We start from the raw sequence: 27241 nt of genomic DNA on the forward strand, positions 1-27241 counted from the left end.
GGCCGCGGAGGCCTGACTGAGCCAGAAGCAGGCCTTCCGCCCGGCCTAGCGGCAAGAAAAAGGTGACTCTGAATCTTTTACTTGCAAGAGAGGGCACAAGCGGCTGCTGAAGGCGCCTACTACATTCAGGGAGACTTTAGGGCTTCCAGATATCCGCCATGAACAATGAAAAGAAACTGAAATTAGAAAGCTCTTCCCTCGAACCGGAAGAGCCAAAGGACTTCCGGGATCACGTGGCGCACAAGTGCCAAAGGGCCAAGATGAAATAAGATTTGATGAAAAAAAAAAAAATTTGATGAAAGATGAAATAAGATGAAAACAAATTCCAAGATGAAAATAAATTTACAGAAAATAAATTTACCTGTACTTGTGCTTTCTCCTCCCCTTCACTCCTGTGCCTTTAAAATACGGCGTGGTGAAGCTGGAAAGCTGCCTTAAGGAAGCTCCCTCTCCCTTTCTTTCACGTCTGCTCTCCCTGCTGTTAGCGTGATCGCCGTATTCTCCGCAGTGGTTGCGGTGATCGATTTGGCCGGGTTAGCCGACTTCCGCCCGCGTCCAAGATGGCGATTAAGCGGCCTTCATAACCTTTAGGGGGCTGGGCAGTGTTGACGCCGGAGCTGGCAGGGGGTGGAGCGGTTAGTAAACAGCAAATGCGGGAACTGCTGGGCCGGTGTCAGCCATGGACTGGAAAGAAATTCTTCGCCGGCGGATAGCGACGCCCAACACCGGTCCAAACAGTGAGTTTGGGAGGGGCCGCCTGCAGACAGAGCCAGGCCCTAAACTCCGGGAGGTGGGGGGGGCGGGGGGGGGAGGATGGATGGGGAGGAGCAGCACCTGGGAGCCGTGCCTTTCACTTCGGTAAAACCTCTCCTGACAAAGGAGGCTGACTGGGATGTGGTTTAGGGATCCATAGAGTTTTGTTTTTTTTGTTTTTTGGGGGTTTTTTTGCGATACGCGGGCCTCTCACCGTCGCGGCCTCTCCCGTTGCGGAGCACAGGCTCCGGACGCGCAGGCTCAGGGGCCATGGCTCACGGGTCTAGCCGCTCCGCGGCATGTGGGATCTTCCCGGACCGGGGCACGAACCTGTGTCCCCTGCATCGGCAGGCGGACTGTCAACCACTGCGCCACCAGGGAAGCCCTCCAGAGAGTTTTGACCCACACTTCCCTGAGAAGGGATTTGCGGGAATGAAAAGCTACCTTAGCCACGCACTTGCATGGTCCTGACCTAGACTTATGAGGGATAATTAAGAGTCCTGGCGCCATCAACCCTTTGATCCTACCAGAACCTATAATTCATTACCCCTACCGCCTTTTTATCGTCACACTTTTCACTTCCCTCCTTATCTATTTTAGATTTAATAATCCATTTTTCCTTATCTCTTTCCCTCTGCCTCACGTTTGTTAATCAACCTGGTTAAAACTATCTTTACTATTTCACAACTGCATCCAGGACAGCTGAAAGTGGTTAGAGAAAAACGGAACCTTGGTGAATTTCCTCACTTTTAATTCATGTCCACTAACCTAAAGTAGGTGTTTCAGTCATTCATTTACACTTCTTCCGCGTTTCCCTAAACATTCAGTCTCCTACACTCTAAGGCAGTTCCTTCTCATCTCCCAAACCTCTAATCCTCAGTATGTCCTATGTACTCCTTACCTTTAGCTGATGAACTAGTATATATATTTGAGAAAGTAGAAGCAAAGAGGAATCTCACCTGTTCCCAGTTACCATTTCTGTCAGTGCCCCCCCACTCCCCACCCACTATAGGCAACCGTGCACTCTGCGTTCACTGTTAAAATGGTGAACTGGCCAACAGTCCCTGTACTCCAACGCTGGATCGTATTTCTTTCTTTTATTCACTGACTTCACTCTGGCCTTATCCTCTCCTTTATACACCATCAAATTTTCTTTCTCTACTGGTTCATTTTCATCAGCTCTGACAAATATGCTGTAATATCCCCCATCATTTAAAAAAAATCATTTGATCTCACAACCCCCTCCAGCTTTTGCTACATTTCTCCACACCCTTTATAGGAAAACTTCTAGGAAAATTTACCTGTACTTGTGCTTTCTCCTCCCCTTCACTCCTAAACCCACTCCACCACATGTCTGTTATCTGGATAACCTAGGCTATAGCAGTAAACAGAAATCCTTGTCCTTGTAGAACTTACAAGTAAATTGTATAGGTTTTACTTCTGTTGAAGGCTCTTTCTTTCATCAGTGTGCTAGATCCCATTTTTGCCCCCTCAAGGATGTACTCCTGCAGTCATCCTCTGTCTCCTGCATCATGAGATTTTCTCTCATTCACTCCCATCAGCATATGAACATGGTGGTATTTCTCCCACCTTAGAGAAACTTTCTTAACTTCCACCTGTAGCCTATGCCTCGTTATAGCAACACTTGTTAAAAGAGTTGTTGGTTGAATCTGTCGTTGTCTCTGATTCCTGCTTGTCATGATCGTCAGTGATCTTCACATTGTTCCAGTGCTCAGTTGTCCTTATTTTACTTGACCAGCCAGCAGCCCCTGCCAGGAACATAGTAGGTCACTCACTCCTCCTACACATACTTTCTTCTCTTGGTTTCTGGGAGACACACTCTCTTAGTTTTCCTACTACCTCACCAGTCATCCCTTCTCAGTCTTTGCTTTTTCTTCCTCTTCTTCCCAAGAACTTAATATTTGAGGGCCCAAGGCTGAGGCCTTGGTCAGTGTCTATTCTCTGTCTACACTCACCTTCTTACGATTTTAAATAATGTCTATTTGCTAATGTCTCCCAAATGTATACCTCTGGCCTGGACCTCATCCCAAATTCCAGGTTCATATATCTATCAATAATTGTCTACCTGACATGACCACTAGGATCTAACATCTTAATCTTGTCTGAAATTGAACTCCCACTCTCCTTCCTAACTTGCTTGCTCGTAGTTTTCCCCATCTTAGTTGCCGACAATCGCATCTACTCAGGTCAAAACCTTTGGAGACATCTTTGACTGCTCTCTTTCTCCAAAACCCACATCCAGTGTGTCAGCAAACCCTGGGACTAAAAAGAAAATATATCCAGAATAAATTTACTCCTAGCCACCTCCATTGCAGCCACCCTGGCCCACGCCACCGCCATCTGTCACCTGGATTACTGCATTAGCCTCTTAATTCCTTCTGGTGGCTCTCTCCCTCATCAGAATGAAAGCCAGGGTCTTTCCAAAGGCCTAGTGGCCTGCCCCCCCATTATCTGGTGTCCCTCATCTCCTGCTATTCCCTCTGGCTCATTCTGCTGCAACTGCACTGGCTGCCTCCCTCTTCCCTGCACACACCAGGGACACTCCCATTTTCGTGCGTTGGCACTGGCTGTTCCTTCTTCCTGGAATGCAGTTCCCCCTGGATATCTGAATAGGCAACTTCCTCACCTTCTTTTGTTTTTTTTTTTTTTTTTTTTTTTGGTCAATGTTATCTCAGTGAGAGAGTCAGTATCCCTGACACAGTTGAAAGCTGCATGTGTGTATGCACTCATCCACTCACACATATACTTGTGTATCCCTAGAATAGTTGAATGATGTAATTAAAGTGACTCTTGGGATTTGGGCTCGGGTGATTGGATGATAGTGGTACCACTTACTGAGATGAAAATATGGAATTAGAAGAAGAGTAGTAAGGTGAGGGATAGGGAAAGTTATTCTAGGTATGTTGGAGCATGAGGATGAAAATATTTTGTTTTGAATGCATGAGTTTAGCGCAATGTCTGGGTTAGTGACATAGGTTTGGGGCTTAGAGGTTAAACTATGAAAGTTGAAATGATAGAGGAAGAAGATTAAGAAAAAAGAAGAGGGACTTCCCTGGTCGCGCAGTGGTTAAGAATCTGCCTGCCAATGCAGGGAACATGGGTTCGAGCCCTGGTCCGGGAAGATCCCACATGCCGCGGAGCAACTAAGGCTATGCTCCACAGCTACAGAGCCTGTGCTCTAGAGCCCGCGAGCCACAGCTACTGAGCCCACGTGCCACAACTACTGAAGCCCGCGCGCCTAGAGCCCATGCTCTGCAACAAGAGAAGCCACCACAATGAGAAGTCCACGCACCACAACAAAGAGTAGCCCCTGCTCGCCACAACTAGAGAAAGCCCACGTGCAGCAACAAAGACCCAACACAGCCAAAAATAAATAAATTTATTTAAATAATAATAAATAAAAGTGGATATATGTATATATATAACTGATTCACATTGCTATACAGCAGAAACTAACACAACATTGTAAATCAACTGTACTCCAATAAAAATTGGAATAAATAAAGACAGACAATAAGTAGATCAGTTAAATAAAAAAAGAAAAAAGAAATAGCCATAAAATAGGAGAATCAACAGAGTGTGGTCTCATAGAAGCTACAAAAAGTTTAGAATCATGGACAGTATCAAATTTAACAGAGAAATCAAAGACAGGTGTGTCCATTAAACTAAACAATTAGGTCACATGTTGCCCTGGCAGTTTCCGTAGAGTGGCAGGATTGCATAAAGAGATAGTGAGAGGTAAGAAAGTAGAGATCACCAACACAGGCCTTTCATTTGAGAAAGTGGATGAGGAAGAAGGAATTATGTGTGGCAACAGGTAGAAAGGAAGGAGTTTTGCGGAGGAGATGAGACAATGAGGGGTTAGCCTTGGGTGAGAGAAGAGCTACGTTTTCCCCTGAAACTGGCAGGAAGAAAGTAAGATGCAGATTTGATACCTTCCTGTCCTCCCACTCCACTTAGATATTTGTGGGTATCCATGCCCAGTAGACTCAGTTGTTGGTGAACTGGGTGGGATTCTCATCTGTTGAGGGTGAACACAGGGGGCTTGAGGAATGTAGTGAAAGTCTGGAGCAGTCAGTCACCAAGAGGACATCAGGCGCAAATAAAATATGTATTGGTGGTTTGGGGAGGCTGAGTTATTAGTAACCGTGAAATAAATTTGTGGGACCAAATATTTGCAAAATTTGGCAGTTTTCTCCAGCACCATTGAGCATTAGTAAACAGATTATAAAATTGCTCCAAGGTTAAAAATTAACAAGGCAGATATGGCAGAAATGCAGGCAGGAGTTTCGGGGAACAACTACACACATGTTGAGAAGGAAGTGAGACCAAGAAGAGGAAAAACTTTTGAGAAAACAGATCACAGAATTGAAGATCTCAATGAGGCTGAAGTGCAGTGAGGTTTTGGTAACCATAAGCTTGTTTTCTATGTCTGAGTCTCTTTCTGTTTTGTAAATAAGTTCATTTGTATCTTTTTTTCATATTCCGCATATAAGCGATATCATATGATATTTGTCTGACTTCACTTAGTTTGATAATCTCTAGATCCATCCATATTGCTGCAAATGGCATTATTCCATTCTTATGATGGATTAATATTCCATTGTGTATATATATATATATATATATATATATATATATACACCACATCTTCTTTATCAATTCATCTGTGGATGGACATCTAGGTTGCTTCCATGTCTTGGCTATTGTTAATAGTGCTCCAGTAGTGAACATTGGGGTGCATGTATCTTTTCAAATTATAGTTTTCTCCATATATATGCCCAGGAGTCAGATTATAGGATCATCTGGTAACTCTATTTTTAGTTTTTTAAGGAACCTCAATACTGTTCTCCATAGTGGCTGTATCAATTTAAATTCCCACCAACAGTGAAAGAGGGTTCCCTTTTCTTCACACCCTCTCCAGCATTTATTATTTATAGCCTTTTTGATGATGGCTATTCTGACTGGAGTGAGGTGATACATCATTTTAGTTTTGATTTGCATTTCTCTAATAATTAGCAATATTGAGCATCTTTTCATGTGCCTGTTGGCCATCTGGATGTCTTCTTTGGAGAAATGTCTATTTAGATCTTCTGCCCATTTTTTGATTGGAATGTTTGGTTTTGTTGGGTTTTTGGGGGGTTTTTTTTTGGTATTGAGTTGTATGAGCTGTTTGTATATTTTGGAAATTAATCCTTTGTTGGTCTCATTGTTTGCAAATATTTTCTCCCGTTGTGTAGGTCGTCTTTTCGTTTTGTTTATGGTTTCCTTTGCTGTGCAAAAGCTTTTAAGTTTAATTAGATCCCTTTTGTTTTTATTTCCAATACTCTAGGAGATGAATCCAAAAAGATATTGCTGCAATTTATGTCAGAGTGGTCTATGTTTTCTTTTAGCAGTTTTATAGTCTGTGGTCTTACATTTAGGTCTTTAATCCATTTTGAGTTTATTTTTGAATGTGGTGTTAGAGAATGTTCTAATTTCATTCTTTTACGTGTAGCTGTCCAGGTTTCCCAGCACCACTCATGGAAGAGACTGTCTTTTCTCCATTGTATATTCTTGCTTCCTTTGTCGTAGATTTATTGACCCTAGGTGCATGGGTTTATTTCTGGGCTTTCTATCCTGTTCCATTGATCTGTATGTCTGTTTTTGTGCCAGTGCAGTGAGGTTTTGAATAACAACCAGAAGGAGAGAAAATTCTTGAGAGTATATTAGAGTTTAAGATTTCAGAACAGGAACAGGTAAGATCTGTGGTCTTTCTAAGTGAACAGAGTGCAGTAGAGGTGGAAGCCTTCAGAGTTGAGGGGGCACCTTCACCCACCTAAATGTTTATTCTTCCATAATGATTGCAGGTGAAGAAAGCTGTGCACCAGTCTCATGGTTCATGGTGGAGGAATGGCTAAATGAGATGGCCATCTGCCAGCAGCAAGCAGGTTGGGTAATAGCACCCTGAGGTGTGAACTTCAGATAGGTAGAGGAATAGTGACTATGACACTGAAACTCCCATGAGACCAAGGGCTGTGCCTACTTTCTCGCTGCTCTAGCCCCATTGTCTAGTGCAGTGCTCTGTTTGGAGTAGGTGCTCAGTGAGAACTTTTGATTGAATGAATTAGAACATGTCAGGTCTATAAGAGAGGCAATGACTTGAGAAAGAGACAAGTATAGTGATAAAAATAAGCAGAGGGAGCATCTGAGAACTGGTTGAAGATGTAGAGGAGGCTGTTTCCGTTGAAGATAGTGATTCTTGGTATTTCAAGAAAGTTAATATAGATGCTTAGTGTCTAAGTACAATTGTGAAGACCTTTTTTGTACTGTAATTAGACCATAGTGTATAGATGTCTTGAAAAAAATATTGTTTGATTTTAAAAGTGCTTTCCCCTCCTTAACGTGTTTTGTTACCAGAAAAAAAAAGTGAACAAGAATTAAAAGATGAAGAAATGGATTTATTTACCAAGTATTACTCAGAATGGAAAGGAGGTAGAAAAAACACAAATGAATTCTATAAGACCATTCCCCGGTTTTATTATAGGGTAAGTGGTATCTAAGCAAATGTCTTGCAGAGTTTGTAAATGAAATGTAATTTTTCAAATGGGATTAAAAATCTTATATTTTATAAATAAACAAATTGATTATATTTTAAATTTTGTACATTTATTGTTTCATTCTAGTTGACCTTATTATTTTTGACCTGATTAAATCTTGGTTTTTCATATAAGTGGGTATAAAAACACAAAGTTGTTATTTGCCACTTTTTTGAACTGTAGGCTTTTTCCTTCCTCCTAATTTTTATTATGGATGTTAGTAGTAGGTATTCTTTTGGATTATGTTGCCAGGCTTTCTATAAGACTTAGATTTACTTGGCTGATCACAATTTTAAACTTTGTCTTTTACTCATAAGGTGTAAAATGTTTTGCTCAAGGCTAAACTGAAAAATAGATTGAGAGTAGAAAACAAATTTTAAGAGTTATACTTAATTATATGTTTCCTTGTGCCAAAATGGTAAAGAAGGCTTTGAGGAGGGTTATAGATAAAACAGTAAGACTTTAAGAAAGATATTTACAGCTGAAATTGAAGGCTTCTGAAAAGAATAAGTCCTATTTAGTATTATGGGAAATGTAACTACTATAGAAAAGTTAACTTTGGAATTTTAGCTGAATATCTCTTAAACCTGTTACCTCCTAAACTCAATTAATTACAACATTATTTGCAAAGAAAGTAAATATTTTGTTTTGCTTGCATCAAGGAGTGAAGTAGATTATCCAGATAATTTTAACTTATTTCTTCAAGTACAAACTTTTTTGTACTTGTGTACATGTGAACCATTTTACTGGAAACTTTTTTGTAATACTATATGTCTCCCAGACTTTTAAGAATTATATGACTAATCCACGTTTGTCATGGAAAAGAGAAAAAACAGGTAAAGTTGATATTTTCCCGTAATAACATTGCCCAGAGATGTAAATAAACATTTTTACATGAATCCTTCTACATATTTCTATATGTGTGTGTGTGTGTGAGTGTGTGTGTGTGTGTTTTAACAAAAATGGGGTCACATCATACATACTGCTGTTGCTTTTTTGCATTTCACACTTTCTTAATCAGAGGCAGTTAGACAACTGAGAATTTTTTATAGTCTGGGGGAGTGGGAAGAGGACTGCCATTTATTGAGTGTCTACGTACTTCAGAGCATTTTATATTCATTATTTCATGTAATCAGGATTGTGAAAGCATTATCTTACTAACCCAGGAACAGCCCTCAGATGCTGACATTACTCCATTCCCAGGACTCAACTTTCCTGTATTTCTAGTACCAACCATCCCCTTGTGTTTTCTGAGGGAATCCCCTTTTCCCCCATTTCTATCTCTTCTCTGACCTCTTCCAGATCCCAAATGGTTTCTGGTCTGCAGATGTAGATTTGTGGGATGTTCTTTCCCTTGTTTCTTCTTCATCTACTTCCACTCCACTGCTTTAGAGAAACCACCTGTCATCTTTGGTCACCACTTCTCTCCTTGGCTGGTTAGCTGGTTGACTAGCCACTGGAGCACAATCCCAGTCTCAGCCCCAGCCTCACCTCCTAATGCATATTCCTTCTCCATCCCTTTTGATGGGAGGGATGGCATCTTAGTTCTTAGAAATAAAAAGTGAAAACCATAGCCCCCAATTTGGACTGTGGGTTACTTAGCTACATTTAATGGGGCAAAGTTACAGAAAAGTAAGAAGAAATCCTCAAAGCAAATTGTTTGAAGTTGTTAGAATGAGTCATTTTAAAGCCTTGCTTAGGGAAATCACCACAGGAGGACGAACCTCTGCTTTGGAGGCCAACTAATAGACATCGGCTTAATTATCTCTAGGAAGTAAGGTGACCCAGTCTCAAAAAGCATACTTGGCTAAAACTGTCGCTCTTCAGCCAATCCTAATTTAGTTCTTTATTAGTCTAAGGTTACAATGGGAACAGTGCTCTACAAATATAAAATGAAACTTGAGCTACATTGAGAAAATAGAAAAAGTGGTGGTCATAAAGTAAAATAAGAGCATGACATTCGGATACATTTAGTTTGGGGATGGTTATCCTACGTTGAACATCTGTCATAGTACTTTACTCCTAGCAGTCACTAGGAAATAGCATTAAAGTCTGCTTAATTGGGAGAGGTACCTAACTACCCAGTGATGGAAATGAGATGGAGAAGAGAAAATACACTGAATCCCTGATGTCAGAAGACCCGCATTCAAATTTTGTTACTTTAGTTGCACAACTTTGAGCAAGTCATTAACATTAGTTGTGAAATTGAGGGGACAGAGGAGTACAGGGAACCAAACCAAACAACTCATAAGAAATTAAGACAGACTTGGACTCTGAAGATTTAAATCTTTAGTCTGGGACTGGCTAACTGCATATGTATTCTTGATAAAATCATCCATCTCTTGATTTCCTCACCTCTAAATTGAGTATGATGAAATGCATCTCACAGGGCTAGTAGGATTAAATTAGAATGAGTGTATTGATGCCTGATATATTATGGGCACATACTAAATGTTGTGTTTAATTTTTAAGTAAACCTGTATGGATCTGAATAAAGAAACTTGAGCTAGATGGTTAGCCTTTTCCAGGCAGAACTGGCTTCACTGATCACTGAATTCTCTGTGGATCTCTTTTTATTAAATGAACTTTTTAAATAAATGATGACCTGAAATTAAGCAAGATTGAGATACAAAAAGTAATTTTGAGACAGTAGTATACATAATTTTTTATGAGGCCAAATACATTTTACATAACCCAATAGTCTAGAATTTAAGTGTAGAAATTAACTCTACAGTGTATTTTTAGCTGCCAGCTGAAGATGAGGTCTTACTACAGAAATTAAGAGAAGAATCCAGAGCTGTCTTTCTGCAAAGGAAAAGCAGGGAACTGTTAGATAATGAAGAATTACAGGTAAGAATGGAATAAAAGGTTGCTTTGGAGGTTCACCATTTCTTGTTTGTACTACATGTGTCATGTGGGATCTCGGGGTGCCTAAATGGAGCCAGTAGTGCAGTGACTGAAAGCACAGGCTCTGTAGCGATGGTTCCCACCAGAATCAGCTGCAAAGCTTGTGTGTCCCAAGGATAGTTTTGTATTGTTTTTTAAAGTACATAGGTGATTTTTTTTTTTTTTTGCGGTACGCGGGCCTCTCACTGTCGTGGCCTCTCCCTTTGCGGAGCACAGGCTCCGGACGCGCAGGCTCAGCAGCCATGGCTCACGGGCCCAGCCGCTCCGCGGCTTGTGGGATCTTCCTGGACTGGGGCACGAACCCGTGTCCCCTGCATTGGCAGGCAGACTCTCAACCACTGCGCCACCAGGGAAGCCCTCCATAGGTGATTTTAATGTGTGGCCAAAGTTGAGAACCACTACCGTAGGGAGTAATATTAAGAAGACTATCATCTCCTATTATCCTTTTGATTACTAATAACATGATAAAAAAAATAGCTATGGACTTCCCTGGTGATCCAGTAGTTAAGACTCCACGCTTCCAATGTAGAGGGTGTGGGTTCGATCCCTGGGCAGGGAAGTTCCGCATGCCATGTGACATGGCAAAAAAAAAAAAAAATAGCTAGCATTTATTGAGTGTTTACTAAGTTCTAAAATTTTCATATACTGTTCCTCTTTAATCTGTGTAACTATATGATGTAGACACTGTTATCCTTACTTTACAGATCAGAATTGAAACAGAAACTTTAAGTCTACTGTCCAAGATCACAGAGCAGGGCTGGGATTTAAACCCTTGCATTTTGACCCTACAGTAGTCTATCACTTTAATGGAAATAACACATTTAACTACGTTTTTAAATTTTGTGCAGTTGATTATAACATCTTAATTTCTGCAATTCTCCTAAGAACTTATGGTTTTTGCTGGACAAGCACCAGACACCACCCATGATTGGAGAGGAAGCAATGATTAATTATGAAAATTTTTTAAAGGTTGGTGAAAAAGCTGGACCAAAGTGCAAGTAAGAATAATATGATTAACAAAGGAGTATGTTATGTTAAGCATTTTAAATGCCTCAAGTAAATGTTAATGAAAATTTAAGTCAATAATATGATAATTTGAGTCAGCTTTTCATTAAACTAATAAAGTTTAATAAAATTATTTACAGTCAAGAAAATTACATTGGTATAAAGTTATTAAAAGAAATAATATAGCTTATTTACAGCATTATAGGTCTTCATTCTTAAGACAATAGAATTAAAGATGTATGGCTTAACATTTTCAGTTTTGAACTATAGTTCTCACTTTGATTTTTTTCCTACCACTTTGATTTTTAATTGTTTGAATTTATGCTGTTGTCTGCTAAATCATACAGAAGTCATTTTTATATTATATTGGCAGATGATTTAATCTTTATTTCCTTTCCTTAGGCAATTTTTCGCAGCAAAAGTCTTTGCTAAACTCCTTCATACAGATTCTTATGGAAGAATTTCCATCATGCAGTTCTTTAATTATGTCATGAGAAAAGGTGATTTCATTTTCATTGTACTTGAACTCCTTCCATCTGGGAATCAAGTAGGTTTCCAGTCAGTGCTTTTATAGTATCCCTTCCATGTCAAACAACTCTTAGTAAATTTGAATAACAGAATTCTTGTCTTTTGACCAAGATTTGTTTTCCTATTATTAATGATTCTCTCCTGGAACTTACTAGAGCAGAAAGTTTCTACCATACATTTGGGTTCATTATTATAAAAAACAAACAAAACAAAAGCCTCATGTATCTTGAAGATACTAGCTAACTAGATATATCAAAAGCTGAGGGGGCTTCCCTGGTGGTGCAGTGGTTGAGAATCTGCCTGCCAATACAGGGGACACGGGTTCGAGCCCTGGTCTGGGAAGATCCCACATGCCGTGGAGCAGCTGGGCCCGTGAGCCACAATTACTGATCCTGTGTGTCGAGCCTGTGCTCCGCAACAAGAGAGGCCACGATAGTGAGAGGCCCGCGCACCGCGATGAAGAGTGGCCCCCACTTGCCACAACTAGAGAAAGCCCTCGCACAGAAACGAAGACCCAACACAGCCATAAATAAATAAATAAAGCAAAACTGTCAACAAGTAAAAATAAATAAACACTAAAAAAAAAAAAGCTGTACCAAGAGTTTTAATGGATGGTTATTTGAAATACTTTAATTCACTGGTAATTTTATTTCGCCAATATGTTACAGGTTGAGTTGCCTGAGAGGATAGTTTCAAACTCACAACTGTAGCATCATCTCAAGGAGTATTTATTAAACAAGTTGGAATTGTTATGATCCCTATAAGTTCCATAATGACCTGTCAAGTCCTGTGTGTACCAGCTTTAATATTTGGTTGTGGTAATTAACCTCAGTAGAATAAAAGCTGCTTCATTAAAGGCATAATATCAGAACTCCTGTTTTGGTGGAACACCAGTATTCTCAAGGGCATCAACTTTACTGTCACTTTAGGCATGGTAGAATTGTTGATATCTGCAGTTAATTCTATGGTATATTTATTTTGTTTCAAACAATTTTTGGATTAATGAGATAAGTAATACATGTGAGAAAAATATGTTTATAGAGTCATTAAATTAGCTTGTCTCTCTAATCTATCTCCTTTTATGCATATATATATATATATATATATACACTAAAGGATAAATCTTAATAATTATATTTCATTTTCTTGTTTATTGTCAGTTTGGCTTCATCAAACAAGAATAGGCCTCAGTTTATATGATGTTGCTGGACAAGGGTATCTCCGGGAATCTGTAAGTATTAACCTACTTTAATAAATGCTAGACACCAAAATGCTAAACAGTAGTTATCACTGGGTGTTGAGATTACAGATAATTCTTATTTTGTTTTTGTTTCTCTGCTTTGTTTGTTTTTACAAATAACGTGTTACTACAGAACTTTTTAAGTGTATATTGGTCACAAAAATTCCTTTCTAAATTCTTTTTCTCCAACCTTTAAAGAAAAAAGCCTTTTAAAGGAGAAGAAAGGAATGTAATGTTTTAACTGGATTAAAAATCATTGAAAAAACAGTGAAAAACTTTTGGTTATTCATGAGTGTTATCAGTGTATGACTGTTTTAAAATGTAAGGGCCAGTAGTTTTTCCTTTTTTAGGAAATATAAGAAAAATAATGTGACTATAGTCCCACCTGCAGGTTTGGGTTGTAAGGTCAGTTACCAAGAGGCTATTTATTTCCCATTAGGCACTAATTTGGTTATTAACAGGTTATCAACAGAGAATTATAGCCTCATGATCCAAATCACTATTCTTGTAAGTGTGGGTATCTCAATTATATGGGGACTTCCCTGGTGGTCCAGTGGTTAAGACTCCGAGCTTCCGAGGCAGGGGGCCCAGGTTCAATCCCTGGTCAGGGAACTAAGATCCCACATGCTGCGCAGCGTGGCAAGCAAGCAAGCAAATAAATAAATAAGTAAATCAATCAATCAATCTGTATCTTCTTTTCAGCTCAGGCTTTTTTTCCCAAATATATACAAAGGGGTAAGGGAGTTATGCATAAATATGAACCAGGTTAATTCATCACTTAAATAAATATTCAGATATAAAATTTAAAGAGATGTAAATTCCCTGTTATAGTTTATGTTTCCTGTTATAATTTGTTGCACTCTGTTTTATCCAGATTTCTATAGATAGAATCTGTTAGCTCATACTGGATATTTACACTTAAAAACCTTTCTAGGGCCACAGTATGATCCTTGTCCTTTAAGGTTCAGATCAGCTTGACAGTAAAAGGTTCTTGCAAGATGTATTAAACACTAGTTGATACTTACTCAGGTCAGATATTGGAGTACTTCTATAGCTCTGAGAATTCTTGTCAGCCATTAGTTGGTTTACAAAACAAACTTTTCTTGCCTCCTCCCATGAATGGAAACAAAAATTGAAAGAAGAATGGGAGGAAGAGAGAAAAGCAACAGTATATCTCTGTAGTTGTGTTTTAAAGGGAGTAATGTTCCCTTCTCTCAATGAAAGAAAACATTTCTCTCAAAGAAAAGAAATAACTCTCCTAACCTTGGCACTTTGCCTTTTGAAACCAGAGTTTGTGTCTCCCTTATTTAAAAGACAGTAATTTCCAGAGCCAACATCTGTAATTTGAGTAGTATAGGCAAACTCTCATTCACTTACTAAATCTTATTAAACAAGCAATTACCAAACACTTATTTGTGCCAGGTACATTGCTAAGCCTTACTCTTATGGTGCTTTTTTCCTAGCAGAGTGGGGAGGCAGACACTAAATTATCAGCAACATGATTTCAAAGAGTGACAAGTTCTAAGGAGAAAATAGGGTACTAGGAAAGTGTATGACTGGGGTTGGGGAACTATTTTAGATAAGATGGAAGAGGTGCCTCTTTGAGATAGTGATTGAGTTTTAGCCATGAAGGATGAGAAAGAAGCCAGCCTTATGGAAATGTAATACAGAGGGAACAGCAAGTTCAGTGTCCCCAAGGCACAGTTAAACCTGACCTGTTCTAGGAGCAGAAGGAAGCCAGTGTGGCTGGAGCATATGAGCGAGGGTTAGAGTGACAGGAGGTGAAGTTGGAGAAGTAGGCAGGGCCACATATTGGGTTGTTCGACCATGATAAAGAGTTTGGATTTTATATTGAGACTAATGGGAAGCCATCAGAATTTTTTTTTTTTTTTTGCGGTACGCGGGCCTCTCACTATTGTGGCCTCTCCCGTTGTGGAGCACAGGCTCCGGACGCGCAGGCTCAGTGGCCATGGCTCACAGGCCCAGCCACTCCACGGCATGTGGGATCTTCCCGGACCGGGGCACGAACCCATGTCCCCTGCATCGGCAGGCAGACTCTCAACCACTACGCCACCAGGGAAGCCCAGCCATCAGAATTTTTAAGCTGAATCTGTCAGGATATGGTTTACATTTTATTTTATTTATTTTTTGGCCATGTGGCTTGTGGGATCTCAGTTCCCCGGCCAGGGATTGAACCCTGGCCACGGCAGTGAAGTTCCGGGCTCCTAACCACTAGACCACCAGTGAACTCCCTGGTTTACATTTTAAAAAATTACTGGATGTGTGGAGAATGAATTGTAAAGAGCCTAGAGTCAAAGAAGAAATAATTAGGAAATTACTCTGGTTGTCCAGGTGAGAGATGATAGTGGCCCAGACCAGGGTCATGTCTGTAGAAGCCAGTAATAGATTAATTCAGTACATATTTTGGACACACACCCCCCAACAATGACAAAAATTTGCTGCTGGATTAGATTTTGGGGGTAAGGGGTGGGGGCCTTGGTGAAGAAAAGGTAGGAACCAAGTTTAACTTTTTTACTTTGAATAAATGGTGGAATAGGGGAATATGGGTGAGGACCAGGGTTGGGGATATTAAGAGTCCAATTTTGGACACACCATGTTTGAGATGCCATCTGTTCTACAACTAAATTATAAAGTGTTTCAAATGAACTAGAAACATTATACTTTACAATGGATAAAGCAAAAGTAATGAAATTATTAAAATAAATATAAGAAACCATGAGAGGCTTTTAAATATATAATCTTGGAATAGGGAAAGCCTTTCTAAGTATGACAAAGCTCAGAAGTCTAAAAAACAATAAGTTCAGCTAAATTTTTAAAAATCTGAGAGCAAAGACCATCATAAAGTTAAAAGAAAACAACAAGCCAAGAAAAATATCTGAAACTCAGTCACAAATGAATTTATGTCATCATTCATATAGTTTTAATACTGAATAATTTTTAGGACTGAAATTACATTCCAGTATCTCATGAAGAAACAAGATCAGACATTTAACCCTTTCAAGTTTTATTTTGTTTTGTTCTTTCAGGATTTAGAAAACTACATATTGGAACTTATCCCTACTTTGCCACAATTAGATGGGCTGGAAAAATCTTTTTACTCCTTTTATGTTTGTACAGCAGTTAGGAAGTTCTTCTTCTTTTTAGACCCTCTAAGAACAGGTAAAAGAAAATCTTACCTAACTTAGATATTATCATTACTTCTAAATCTCAATAACTAGAGAAAAGTCTTTAAAATGTTATTTATTTTCCTAACATGTTATTGCCATTAATACATAAATCTTTTGACATGTAGATCTTTTGATTTACTTGTGCCAACCATAATCAGCTGTGTGACAGTGGGAATATCACCTAACCTTTTTACAATGTTTTCATCTCTAAAATGAAGTATATTCTCTCCAGATCTAAGAAGCCAGGTATTCTGATATAATTTGCTATCCCTGATAGGTAATATACTAGAGCATTATTCTTTTTGATCAAAAATATGAATTGGGAGATAGGAGGACCATTTAGCCATGATGTGTTTTTCTCATTTTCAAGTTAACTATCCTATATGAGGATCAGATTTGTAAATTTTGCCTCATTAACAGTACATTTATCAATGTACTGTTAAGCCAAGCCTGCCTGCTAGGCTTAAATCCATGTGTCTGGGACAGAGGCCCAAATCAAAGCCCCTGATACTCCTTCTGTCCTTGAAAATGCAGCTGTGAGTCCATCACAGAATGGGGTAGCTGTCAGTTTTTTTAAACGCCTCCATTATAGGCACACACACATCTTTTTCCTCGGAAATTTACGCAATAATAATAGCCAACCGTTTTGACTGTTTAATATGTACTAAGTACTGTGCTAAGCATTTTACATAGATTCTTTCATTTTCTTCTCATAACTCCATTAGGAAGGTATTATTACCCACATTATATGTGTGAAGCAACTAAGACTTAGATGGATTGCATGTCTAGGAGTGGCATTTAAATCCTCTCTCTCTTAACCACGCCTCTATACTGCTTTCTATTCCAGAACCTGCAAAGGAAAACTGGAAACAGTCTCCTCATTTGACTGCTGACAGTATCATATCCATAACCACAAAAAAACTGACACAACTTTTTTTGGAATCTGGTCTCAATGTAATTTTGGAATTTCTCAATTGGATGTATATAGTTGGGGGTATATAGGTAGACATACCTATATGAGATTTTATTAAATATTCCCTGCAGATTTCCCTTTTCACAGAAATACATAGTAAGGACTTTGGAGCATGAGAGCTAGGAAGTTTAAAATATCAATTGTGCGATTGCTCTTCTAAAATAATACTTTTATAAAATTGAGTTGCTCTTGTTTTTAAAATTAAGTAATTGTGTTTATGTTCTTTAAAGGGAAGATAAAAATTCAAGATATATTAGCATGCAGCTTCCTAGATGATTTATTGGAGGTAAATATGTTTTTAAACTACTTAATTATATCACTTCACAGTTGCTATCTTCTAATTATGTCTCTATGCTCATATAGTTAAGGGATGAGGAACTGTCCAAGGAGAGTCAAGAAACAAATTGGTTTTCTGCTCCTTCTGCCCTACGGGTGTATGGTATGTTCCTATAATAATGCTATAATTTGACTTATCCGTTCCTCAGTTAATGTTTCATTAACTGGTGTTCAAAGGACAGTTTTATACATAGCCTAATTTACCTTAAGATCAAAGTATTCTAATTTCCTTAAGAGCTTATATTCTAGATTATTAAATTTTACTTGTTTAAATATCAGCGTTTTATATTTTTGTCACTCTTATTTAAGTTAGTACATTTCTAACACTTTAACATAAAGAATGTAGTTTGATTTTTTTGTTGACTCAGGAACATTATTATGAACAGCACCTGTGATCTTGCATTGTGATAAAATGCTACTCTCAGGGTCCACAGAGGGTGTGTTTTAGGGCCTAGTTTGCTTTTTTTTCTTGAATTTCATTAGTCTGTTACATTGTCCTTTTGAGTGGTCTTGTGACTCATTTTGGCAACCTTGACCTCTTTCAAGTGCCAGCATTTCAGTGCTTTATGTTGGTTGACCCCTACCTCCATCTAATTTAGAATCCTAGGAAAGTTATAAAAGGTTGCAAACTGAAAACAAGTAATGATGTAAGTGAAATAGCATAAAGGCATGACCTTTATGATGAGTTTTCTTTGACTGGTTCTGGCTTAACAGTTGTTCTGATAGAGATTGCAGGGATAGCAGATGTCTACCATGACTAACATAATTAGTTTAAAAATCAAAATATTAACCAATAAAAATAACTTTTTGTTAGTGTTTATTCTTTTGTCTTTTAGTTAGAACTTTATTTTGGTCATAAGTGTCTTTTTATCATCTTTCTCCCCAAGGCCAATATTTGAATCTTGATAAGGATCACAATGGCATGCTCAGTAAAGAAGAACTCTCCCGCTATGGAACAGCAACCATGACCAATGTCTTCTTAGACCGTGTTTTCCAGGAGTGTCTCACTTATGATGGAGAAATGGTAGTAGTTTAAATCTCTAAGTTTTAAAAATTTAGGCTCCCACAATTTCCAAAAGGCTTTTTTTTAAATTGAAATATAGTTGACTTACAATGTTATATTAGTTTCATGTATACAACATAGTGATTCACTGTCTTTATAGATTACATACCAAAGTTATTGTAAAATATTGACTATATTCCCTGTGCAGAGATTTCATTGTTTTTTATGGCTGAGTAGTATGCCATTGTATATGTATACCATATCATCTTTATCCATTCATCTGTCGATGGACACAGGTTGCTTCCATATCTTGGCTAATGTAAATAATGCTGCTGTGAACGTTGGGGTGCATGTATATTTTCAAATTAGTGTTTCCATTTTCTTCAGATAAATACCCAGGAATGGAATTGCTGGATCATATAGTATTTATTTTTAATTTTTTGAGGAACCTCCATAATGTTTTCCGTAGTGGCTGCACCAATTTGCATTCCCACCAACAGTGCATGAGGGTTCCCTTTTCCGCATATTCTTGCCAACACTTGTTAGTTATCTTTTTAATGGTAGCCATTCTGACAGATGTGAGGTAATATCTCATTGTGGTTTTGATTTGCATTTCCCTGGTGATTAGTGATGTTGAGCATCTTTTCATCTGCCTGTTGGCCATCTTATGTCTTCTTCAGAAGAATGGCTCCTGGGCTTCCCTGGTGGCTCAGTGGTTAAGAATCCACCTGCCAATGCAGGGGACACGGGTTCAGGCCCTGGCCCGGGAAGATCCCACATGCTGTGGAGCAACTAAGCCTGTGCACCACAACTACTGAGCCTGTGCTCTAGCGCCCTCAAGCCACAACTACTGAGCCCACGTGCCACAACTACTGAAGCCCGTGTGCCTAGAGCCCGTGCTCCGCAACAAGAGAAGCCACTGCAATGAGAAGCCCACACACTGCAACGAAGAGTAGCCCCCCCTCACTGCAACTAGAGAAAAGCAACGAAGCAGCAACAAAGACCCAAAGCAGCCAGAAACAATAAATAAATAAAATAATAAAATTAATTTATTAAAAAAACAAAAAGAAGAATGACTCTTCAGGTCCTCTGTCCATTTTCTTAATCACAAAAGCCTTTTTCTTGATATGATACAGCATTATTTTCATATCAGTTTATAACAGTATCTTAAGAAGTATGAACTGATCAAATTACTTGAGATTCAGAACTTTTGATCTTAAGGTAAATTTGCTTAAAAACATTACTTCCTTTATGGACTCAGGGCAAACAGAAAATTTTAATATTTTCATTTCATTGTCAGTGCACCTATTGTAGAGAAGTGTGGACTAGTAAAAAAAAAAAAATCTGAAAAACAGGTAAACCCTATTGACTATTTTCATATAGATGGTTCATTCATTAAATTACCAGGTCAGATATAGTACCACATATGCCATGATTTAATTTAATCTAAGAATCAGGTAGTATTACTCTAAGTGGCTACCTTAGCAGCTAAAGATTTGCTAACATGCACCTGTCCTTTTATCACAACAATGCAAAATACTTGAGAAGAAAATTCTAAATAGCATTTTTAAATCACATTCTTGCTATTAAAAATATGTGTTAAGGATCTGATAACTTTTCGAAACCAATGATGCTTAAGAAATGGTCATACTGTCAGAAGAGAATCAGGGTTTTAGGTTTTATCATTTAGCTTTAATAGCAGTTTTCTAAATAACACCATTGTTAGCCAACTGCAGAGGGAAAAGTGCAAAAACTCTGCTTCGTGACTCCCACAGCTGCCTACCGTTAACAGTGAGGAGCCTGGAGTATGCTAATAACCTGATGAATAAAGAAAATCAGAAGCTACAGTTAGGCATGGAGTTTAGACCATGATGAGGCTGCATCTCTAGCTCTTTATACTACGATTTATGCAGAAAAGAATTCTTAATCTTAGCCTAAGAAAATCCTTTCCAAGATTATAAACTTTTCCAAGTGAGAATCTCCCAAGTACTTAACTTTTTTTAAACATGCAGAAAAAGTAATCTGTGACTCCCTTTTTCGTAGAGAAAGCTTTCTGTTCTGTTCGTGTCTTTTCAGCCTTCATTTGTACTCTCCTGCCCCCTTTTTGGATGAGAACAGTGTCAGATCACTGTAGAATATCTGGCACTCTTTTTTTTAATAAATTTGTTTATTTTTGGCTGTGTTGGGTCTTCGTTGCTGCGTGCAGGCTTTCTCTGGTTGCAGAGGGCGGGGGCTACTCTTCGTTGCGGTGCACGGGCTTCTCATTGTGATAGCTTCTCTTGTTGCGGAGCACGGGCTCTAGGCGCGTGGGCTTCAGCAGTAATGGCTTGCGGGCTAGTTGCTCTGCAGCATGTGGGATCTTCCCGGACCAGGGTTCGAACCTGTGTACCCTGCACTGGCAGGCGGATTCTTAACCACTGCGCCACCAGGGAAGCCACTCTGGCACTCTTAAGATGACTTTTTGGAAATCATCTGAATTAGAGTTTAAAACTAGTTCAGAATGACCACACCGAAATGAAAATACAAATTTAGTGGCAACATGCAAAGGTTAGTCACTGTCCATTTCAAAAGCCTAATGAATGAAAATTATGGCTTAACACAGCAAATCTCTCATAAGAAAATGAGCTGTGCCCCCTCAAACTGTCCTGTACAGATAAATTGCTATGTAGAATTCCTAGAAACCAACATTAAGTATATATTAAGTATGGATTTCTCGTTTCATATTTTTAAAAGAATTGCCATCTTTGATTACAAACATCTTCAAATCATCAGTCACTTGAAAAGTTAATTACAAATAAGGCCTCTAATGAATGTCATTTTCTTTTCTATAGGACTATAAGACCTACCTGGATTTTGTTCTGGCATTAGAAAACCGAAAAGAACCTGCAGCTCTGCAATATATTTTCAAATTGCTTGACATTGAGAACAAAGGATATCTGAATGTCTTTTCCCTTAATTATTTCTTTAGGGTAAGTCTCCTTTGTGTAAATGTGTCTTTGTTATACAATTTGGTTTAAATTACCTACCCAATGACAATTTTATCTAACTTGGGATGTTTAAATTTAACAAAAGCGTTTACCTAACAGATTTCAGAAGGAAATCAAGTCAGGTTTTAGTTTTGTTTTTTTCTATTTTTAAAAACATAAATGGACTAAATCAATACTGATTTGATTAGTCGTAGAATACTAAAAAGTGTGTAAATACACGTCAGGGGCTATTAGCCAGTGGAGATACAAACATACCTGAGAAACTGTATGCTCTTGGTGATTAAAAACTAGTATGTAAAATCCTACAGAAACTTTAATTATACAGTACAGAAAAGGTAACTCCTTTCCACAGGAGTTTTGCACATCTGGTACCTGTAGATTCTTTTCATTGCTATGCTGTAAAAAATATAAATTTAAAAATTGGCTAGAATTGTGGGCTGCATTTCAGTGTGAAACAGATTTGCTGAAATACTTATTCTGTGCCGTAGGTGGTCTCAGAGAATAGCATGATGAGCTCTGAAGTGGAATTTGATTGTATTTTACCTGATAAGCATTCAGCTGCAGCAGGTGTAAATGTAGGAATGTCTTCCCTTTTAAGATAAATCCTAACACACCATTGTAAAGCAATTATACTCCAATAAAGATGTTAAAAAAAGAAAAAAAAAGATAAATCATTCCTCAGTTTGAACGGTGACTTTTCTACTTGATGGAACGGTTTTGTACAGTAGTGTCCCATTCCATTGCCACATTTCTATAGCTAGTTTTCAGAAGACCATCTGATTTTTATATGGTTAAGATTGATAGTAAGAAGAAATTTTTTTTAAACAATAAAAATGACATTTTCACATCTTTGTCATAAGAAGTTTTCCCCCAGAGGCTTTTTCTTTTCCACTTAAAAATTTTTTGATACTTTTAAAATAACTTTATCTGATTTCTGAGTTTTGGAGTATATATTTCATAATTTCATGTTAAATTCCCTGAAAAGCTTTCTATTATGATTTTCTAGGTAGTAATGACTGCAGATTATTATAAGGATAAATTACAATCCCAGTATTAGGATGCATTTTTTAAAAATTGAATGCTACGTGGGCTTATATCAGTGGCTCATCTGAGAATATAGTATCACCCGTCATAGGGATGTCCCCCACTTTAGGCAGACCTATTAAATGAAAATTCAGTTTTAGGAAAACAAAGTAAATATATCTTTTGGAAGCTAAATACTCAATTCCTTTTCATAAAGATTTTTCATAGTATCCTCTACTCTTTGAATATTAAATTTTATTTATTAAATACATTGAAAATATTTCATACCTTTATTTTATCAAAGTTTATTTAGGCTTGGTTGTATGCGCTAAGGTAAAAAGTTACTGGTGCTGAGCCCTGCAGTCCTGGACTGTTCTTAGAGCCTTTGTACATCAGTATCCCAGTGATAAAAGCTGGGCCCAGATGGTGCACTCTAGATCATTCCATCCAGGTCTCCTGCTCTAGTAGCTTCGAGTGTACTCAGATTCTCATCTGCTGCAAAGAGATGCCCTGTGCACATTCTGATATCAGTGGCACTACAGAGTGGGCACTTGGAACATATTATTTTCCAAGAATTTTAAGCTTCACATTTTCCAGTGAATGACTCCCACCTAAAACATTTGTTAGTTCAACTGGATCACAGTAGTTTCTCAGTCAGCATTTTTTTGTTAAAGTTCATAAAAGAGAAGAGTTTGAGGGAGGTTTACCTCCATTTTTTCTGTCAAGTAGAAGAGAAAGTGTAGGGTGGGAGGGGAGGTGGTGGATTGGGTGCCTTAAAGAATGGTGAAGGTATGAACAGTGTTCCTGGAAAATGGGAGAAGCAGGTCATAACAGAATTGCTAGGCCTGTTAAAGGCCCATCTGGGGTTGGAGACCATTCCTATGCAATAGTAATCTGTACTCTTGTATAGTTTCTTTATGAAGTTCTCCATAGCTAAGGTGTAGGTCTAGAAAGGTTGATGGTTACACTGATCCACTGTTTAGGTTTTGCTCAGCAGATGTGAAGCAAGTCAAGGAATTTGAGAATATTGGCAAGAGCGGTTAAAACGGTGAGGCCTATGGTCTGAAAGGATAGGAAATGGAACTGGAAAGGGACCATGGGACAGGACAGGGAATGTTGCGTATTTTGTTTTTTATTTAAAGATTTATTTCTACTAAATACAGGCCATACAAGAACTAATGAAAATCCATGGACAGGATCCTGTTTCATTTCAAGACGTCAAGGTTACTTTTTTTCTTTCATTTACATAACACCACATAATCATTTGCATTAAATGAAGTTTTTACCTGAAAGCAACTTATGAAATACTGAACCAAATCAAGTATTTGCTGTTATTTGCTCTGAATTAATATTTAAATCATTAGAAACTGAGAACATACTTGGACTAATGACTTGTGCAGTATAAGATTTTAGCATTGTCAGTCTCATGTTCTCATTGGAAGCATTCATTCATTTTGATTGAAAACTAAGAGAATCAGTATCCTTTGGTAGTCTCTTCCACTGTAAACTGAATTTGGGGGAGCTATTTAGGTTCAGGCACGTTTTTAGTCTGCTACTTCAAAGAGCTCGCTTGGTTTGGTATTTAAGGAAACATCAATCTTTCAGTATGAAAACTACCACTATTTGAAATACATGCTGCTACTTAGCATTTTAGTAATCAGACTTTTACCAGCTGTGAACCACTTTGAGTATCCAGTATTAGTTCAGGTGAAGAAATGTAATAAAATAACCCATCCAGTTTTAACCAAGTATAATGAGATAAAGGGCTATTTTGGTTTAATATAAGTGGGAAAAATTGAAACTATGCAACTGGCAACTTAAGAACTAGTAATTTTAAACTGCCACCAACCTGGAAAGGGAAGTTTCACATACACGCAAGATTAAAAGTTCATGCATTTCATTTACCTGAATTGTTCTAACCTTTAAAAATGCAATTTGCCTCTTTAAATGCTATTAAATACTTTGAGTGATTTTACTACAAACAGATTAGAAAACATGTACTAATTCCCCGTGAGTAATCTTATAGTACACGTCATAATATAAAAGAGGTTCTTCCATATATTCCAGTCATTTTTAGCACAGTTTAGTGTCACTATGGATGACTAGTTCTTTAATACCGAGCTCCCCCTACCCATTCCAGGTCCAGAGTAAAAGGCTGACATCATTATTGGAAATGAAGCTTTGTCACTGTCTTGGCTCTAAAGCATTTAAGTTTTTACTTTGAGCCAAGTTTGCACTTAAATCAAGGCCTTGCTTTATCACCAGTTAGAAGACAACAGAAAAATATAAGTAGTTAGTTAACATATATTCAAAGAACACTGCATTAGTTTTGCTGCTAATTAGCTATGCAGCTTAAACTCTGAGCTTCAGTTTCTCTGTAAGACACATACAGGCATACCTTGTTTCATTGCATTTCTTATAAATTGAAGGTTTGTGGCAACCCTAGTCAAGCAAATCTATCGGTGCCATCTTCCCAACAGCATTTGCTCACTTGGTGTCTCTGTGTCACATTTTGGTAATTCTCACAATATTCTATTATTATTATTATTATTACATTTGTAATAATAATGGTGATCTGTGATCTTTGGTGTTACTACCGCAAAAAGATTACAACTCGTTGAAGGCTCAGATGGTGGTTAGCATTTTTAGCAATAAAGTATTTTTTAATTAAGGTATGTATATTTTATTAGACATAATGCTATTGCACACTTAACAGACTACAGTATAGTATAAATATAACTTTTATATGCACTGGGAAACCAAAAATTTCACATGACTAGCTTTATTGCAATATTCACTTTATGGCAGTGGTCTGGAACTGAACTCACAGTATCTCCAAGGGTATGCCTGTACCTAAGGGATCTTCCAATAAAATTTTGTGCGTATAGAGAAGAGGTGGATTGCCTGTTAAATTAAAAAGAAAAAATTGGAACAAAAAATTTTACATAAGCTCAAGTGCCAGCCCTGAATTTTAGATCACTGTATGATAGAAATTAAGTGAATCAGATATCAGATTTCATTGTATTTTTTTTCCTCTCTTGCAGGATGAAATCTTTGACATGGTAAAACCAAAGGATCCTTTGAAAATCTCTCTTCAGGATTTAATCAACAGTAATCAAGGAGACACAGTCACCACCATTCTAATTGATCTGAATGGCTTCTGGACTTACGAGAATAGAGAAGCCCTTGTTGCAAATGATAATGAAAACTCTGCAGACCTTGATGATACATGATCTCTCAAAGACTAGACTGTATTCATTAAAATAAGCTTGAATGCTGCATGTAAAACCTTTGAAGCAGAATCCTTAGAAATGGTCTAAATAAAACACTTCATATGTCTATAGAACACAGCAAATGTTCTGGTTATTGGAATTTTGGTTGTAGTGGTCTGGAAGAAATGGGACCAAATTAGGAGTCAGTAAATTCTGGTTTCACTTAGCTCAAATATGGCAAGTGTGATCTGGTGAAGGTAGGAGTCCACTTTGAATCTGTATAATCTTTAGAAATAAAGGAAGTTTTAATGGAATAGTTCTGACATTAGTCACTAAGAATTTGAATACTTGAAAGATAGTTTAAATTATATCATTTAACCTTGAATATTCTAAAGTATTATGTATATCAAAGATTACAGACTTCCCCATTCATCAGAGTAGGGCCATTTCATTTCTGGCAAGTATTTGGACATGATGTTTATTTTAATAGAATGTTTCAATAAAAAGTATTCAAGTTAGTATTTTACTTTAATTAAAATCATTGTTATAAAAAACATTTGTCTACCTTTATTAACCAGCACCAGGGTTACATTTTACAAAACTTAACTCCATTTTGTTAAGGATTTTTGTTAGAGAATTTGTTAACTAAGTGTAAAGATTCTCAGTTATACTGTTTAATTTTTAAGAGATGAAAGAAGAGAGTAGAATATCATGAACTATGATTCAGAAGGAATAGTAACTATTAAAAGGGTTGAAAAGGAAGAAAAAGTGAAAGAGGCTTAAAAATAAGACAAAACCATTTAATGCATTTATGGGAAATTTTATAGTTTGCATAAATAAAAAGTATAAAAATTTAAGGCACAGTGAATAACTATATAAACATTACAAACTGGCCACTGTTGGACAAGTAGAAAAAGTAAAATTCAAGAAATGTAAAACCTTCATTAATCATTATCTTCCTTCTACTACAATCAGAAAAGTCTCTGAGTCAACTCTTTTAGATCTAGTGCCTCTAGGGAGAGAAGATTCAGATCACCTTTAGATATGCTTGCCTTTACAGGATAACCAAATAAATATTTGAGCTTGAATATCTTCTCAAATGAAGATAAAACTTATAGGGAACACATCAGATTAGCATTGTTTAGAGCTACTAGTAAACTATAATTTATGATATTACATAATCTGACAATCCTTTAAGCACTAAATTATATAGTTTATACCCATGACCAAAAAGATCACCGTCACATGCCATGAACCACCATACCATGAATCCATGTAACTGAGGATTCCTAATGAAGAATTATCTTTCCTAAATTCTTCAAATTTCAGTTGAAGAACTTAGTGGGCAGATGTTCATGTTCATTGCTAACAGACTTCCATAATAAGCCCACTGTAGCTATGTTGTTTCTTTGAAGCTATATAGATATAGTTAAGATTGAAAGCTTAATGCTATTTAGAAGGCTATTAACAACCATAATCCTAAAAAC

The 27241-nt window shown here is 37.6% G+C and overlaps 1 protein-coding gene and 1 non-coding gene across 3 annotated transcripts; both read left to right on the forward strand.

The window, feature by feature from the left end:
- The first annotated feature begins 614 nt into the window (after positions 1 to 614).
- PPP2R3C (protein phosphatase 2 regulatory subunit B''gamma) lies at positions 615 to 25892 on the forward strand. Of its 2 annotated transcripts, XM_065871217.1 has the most exons (13): positions 615 to 737; positions 7174 to 7301; positions 10098 to 10202; positions 11145 to 11257; positions 11667 to 11764; positions 12953 to 13023; positions 16080 to 16212; positions 17424 to 17479; positions 17557 to 17632; positions 18417 to 18553; positions 21364 to 21501; positions 23706 to 23765; positions 25587 to 25892. In XM_065871217.1, the coding sequence occupies exons 1-13, from the start codon at positions 680 to 682 to the stop codon at positions 25773 to 25775; spliced, it is 1362 nt and encodes a 453-aa protein (XP_065727289.1). In that variant the 5' UTR covers positions 615 to 679; the 3' UTR covers positions 25776 to 25892. The 2 variants fall into 2 exon arrangements, with proteins under 2 accessions (XP_065727289.1, XP_065727290.1); XM_065871218.1 differs by lacking the exon at positions 7174 to 7301.
- Positions 13572 to 13644, forward strand: TRNAR-CCG (transfer RNA arginine (anticodon CCG)). Its single transcript has one exon. It is a non-coding gene; the product is annotated as a tRNA-Arg (tRNA).
- Positions 25893 to 27241: the final 1349 nt, after the last annotated feature.

The sequence above is a fragment of the Phocoena phocoena genome, chromosome 2, assembly GCF_963924675.1.
Source record: "Phocoena phocoena chromosome 2, mPhoPho1.1, whole genome shotgun sequence".
Classification (NCBI taxonomy): domain Eukaryota; kingdom Metazoa; phylum Chordata; class Mammalia; order Artiodactyla; family Phocoenidae; genus Phocoena; species Phocoena phocoena.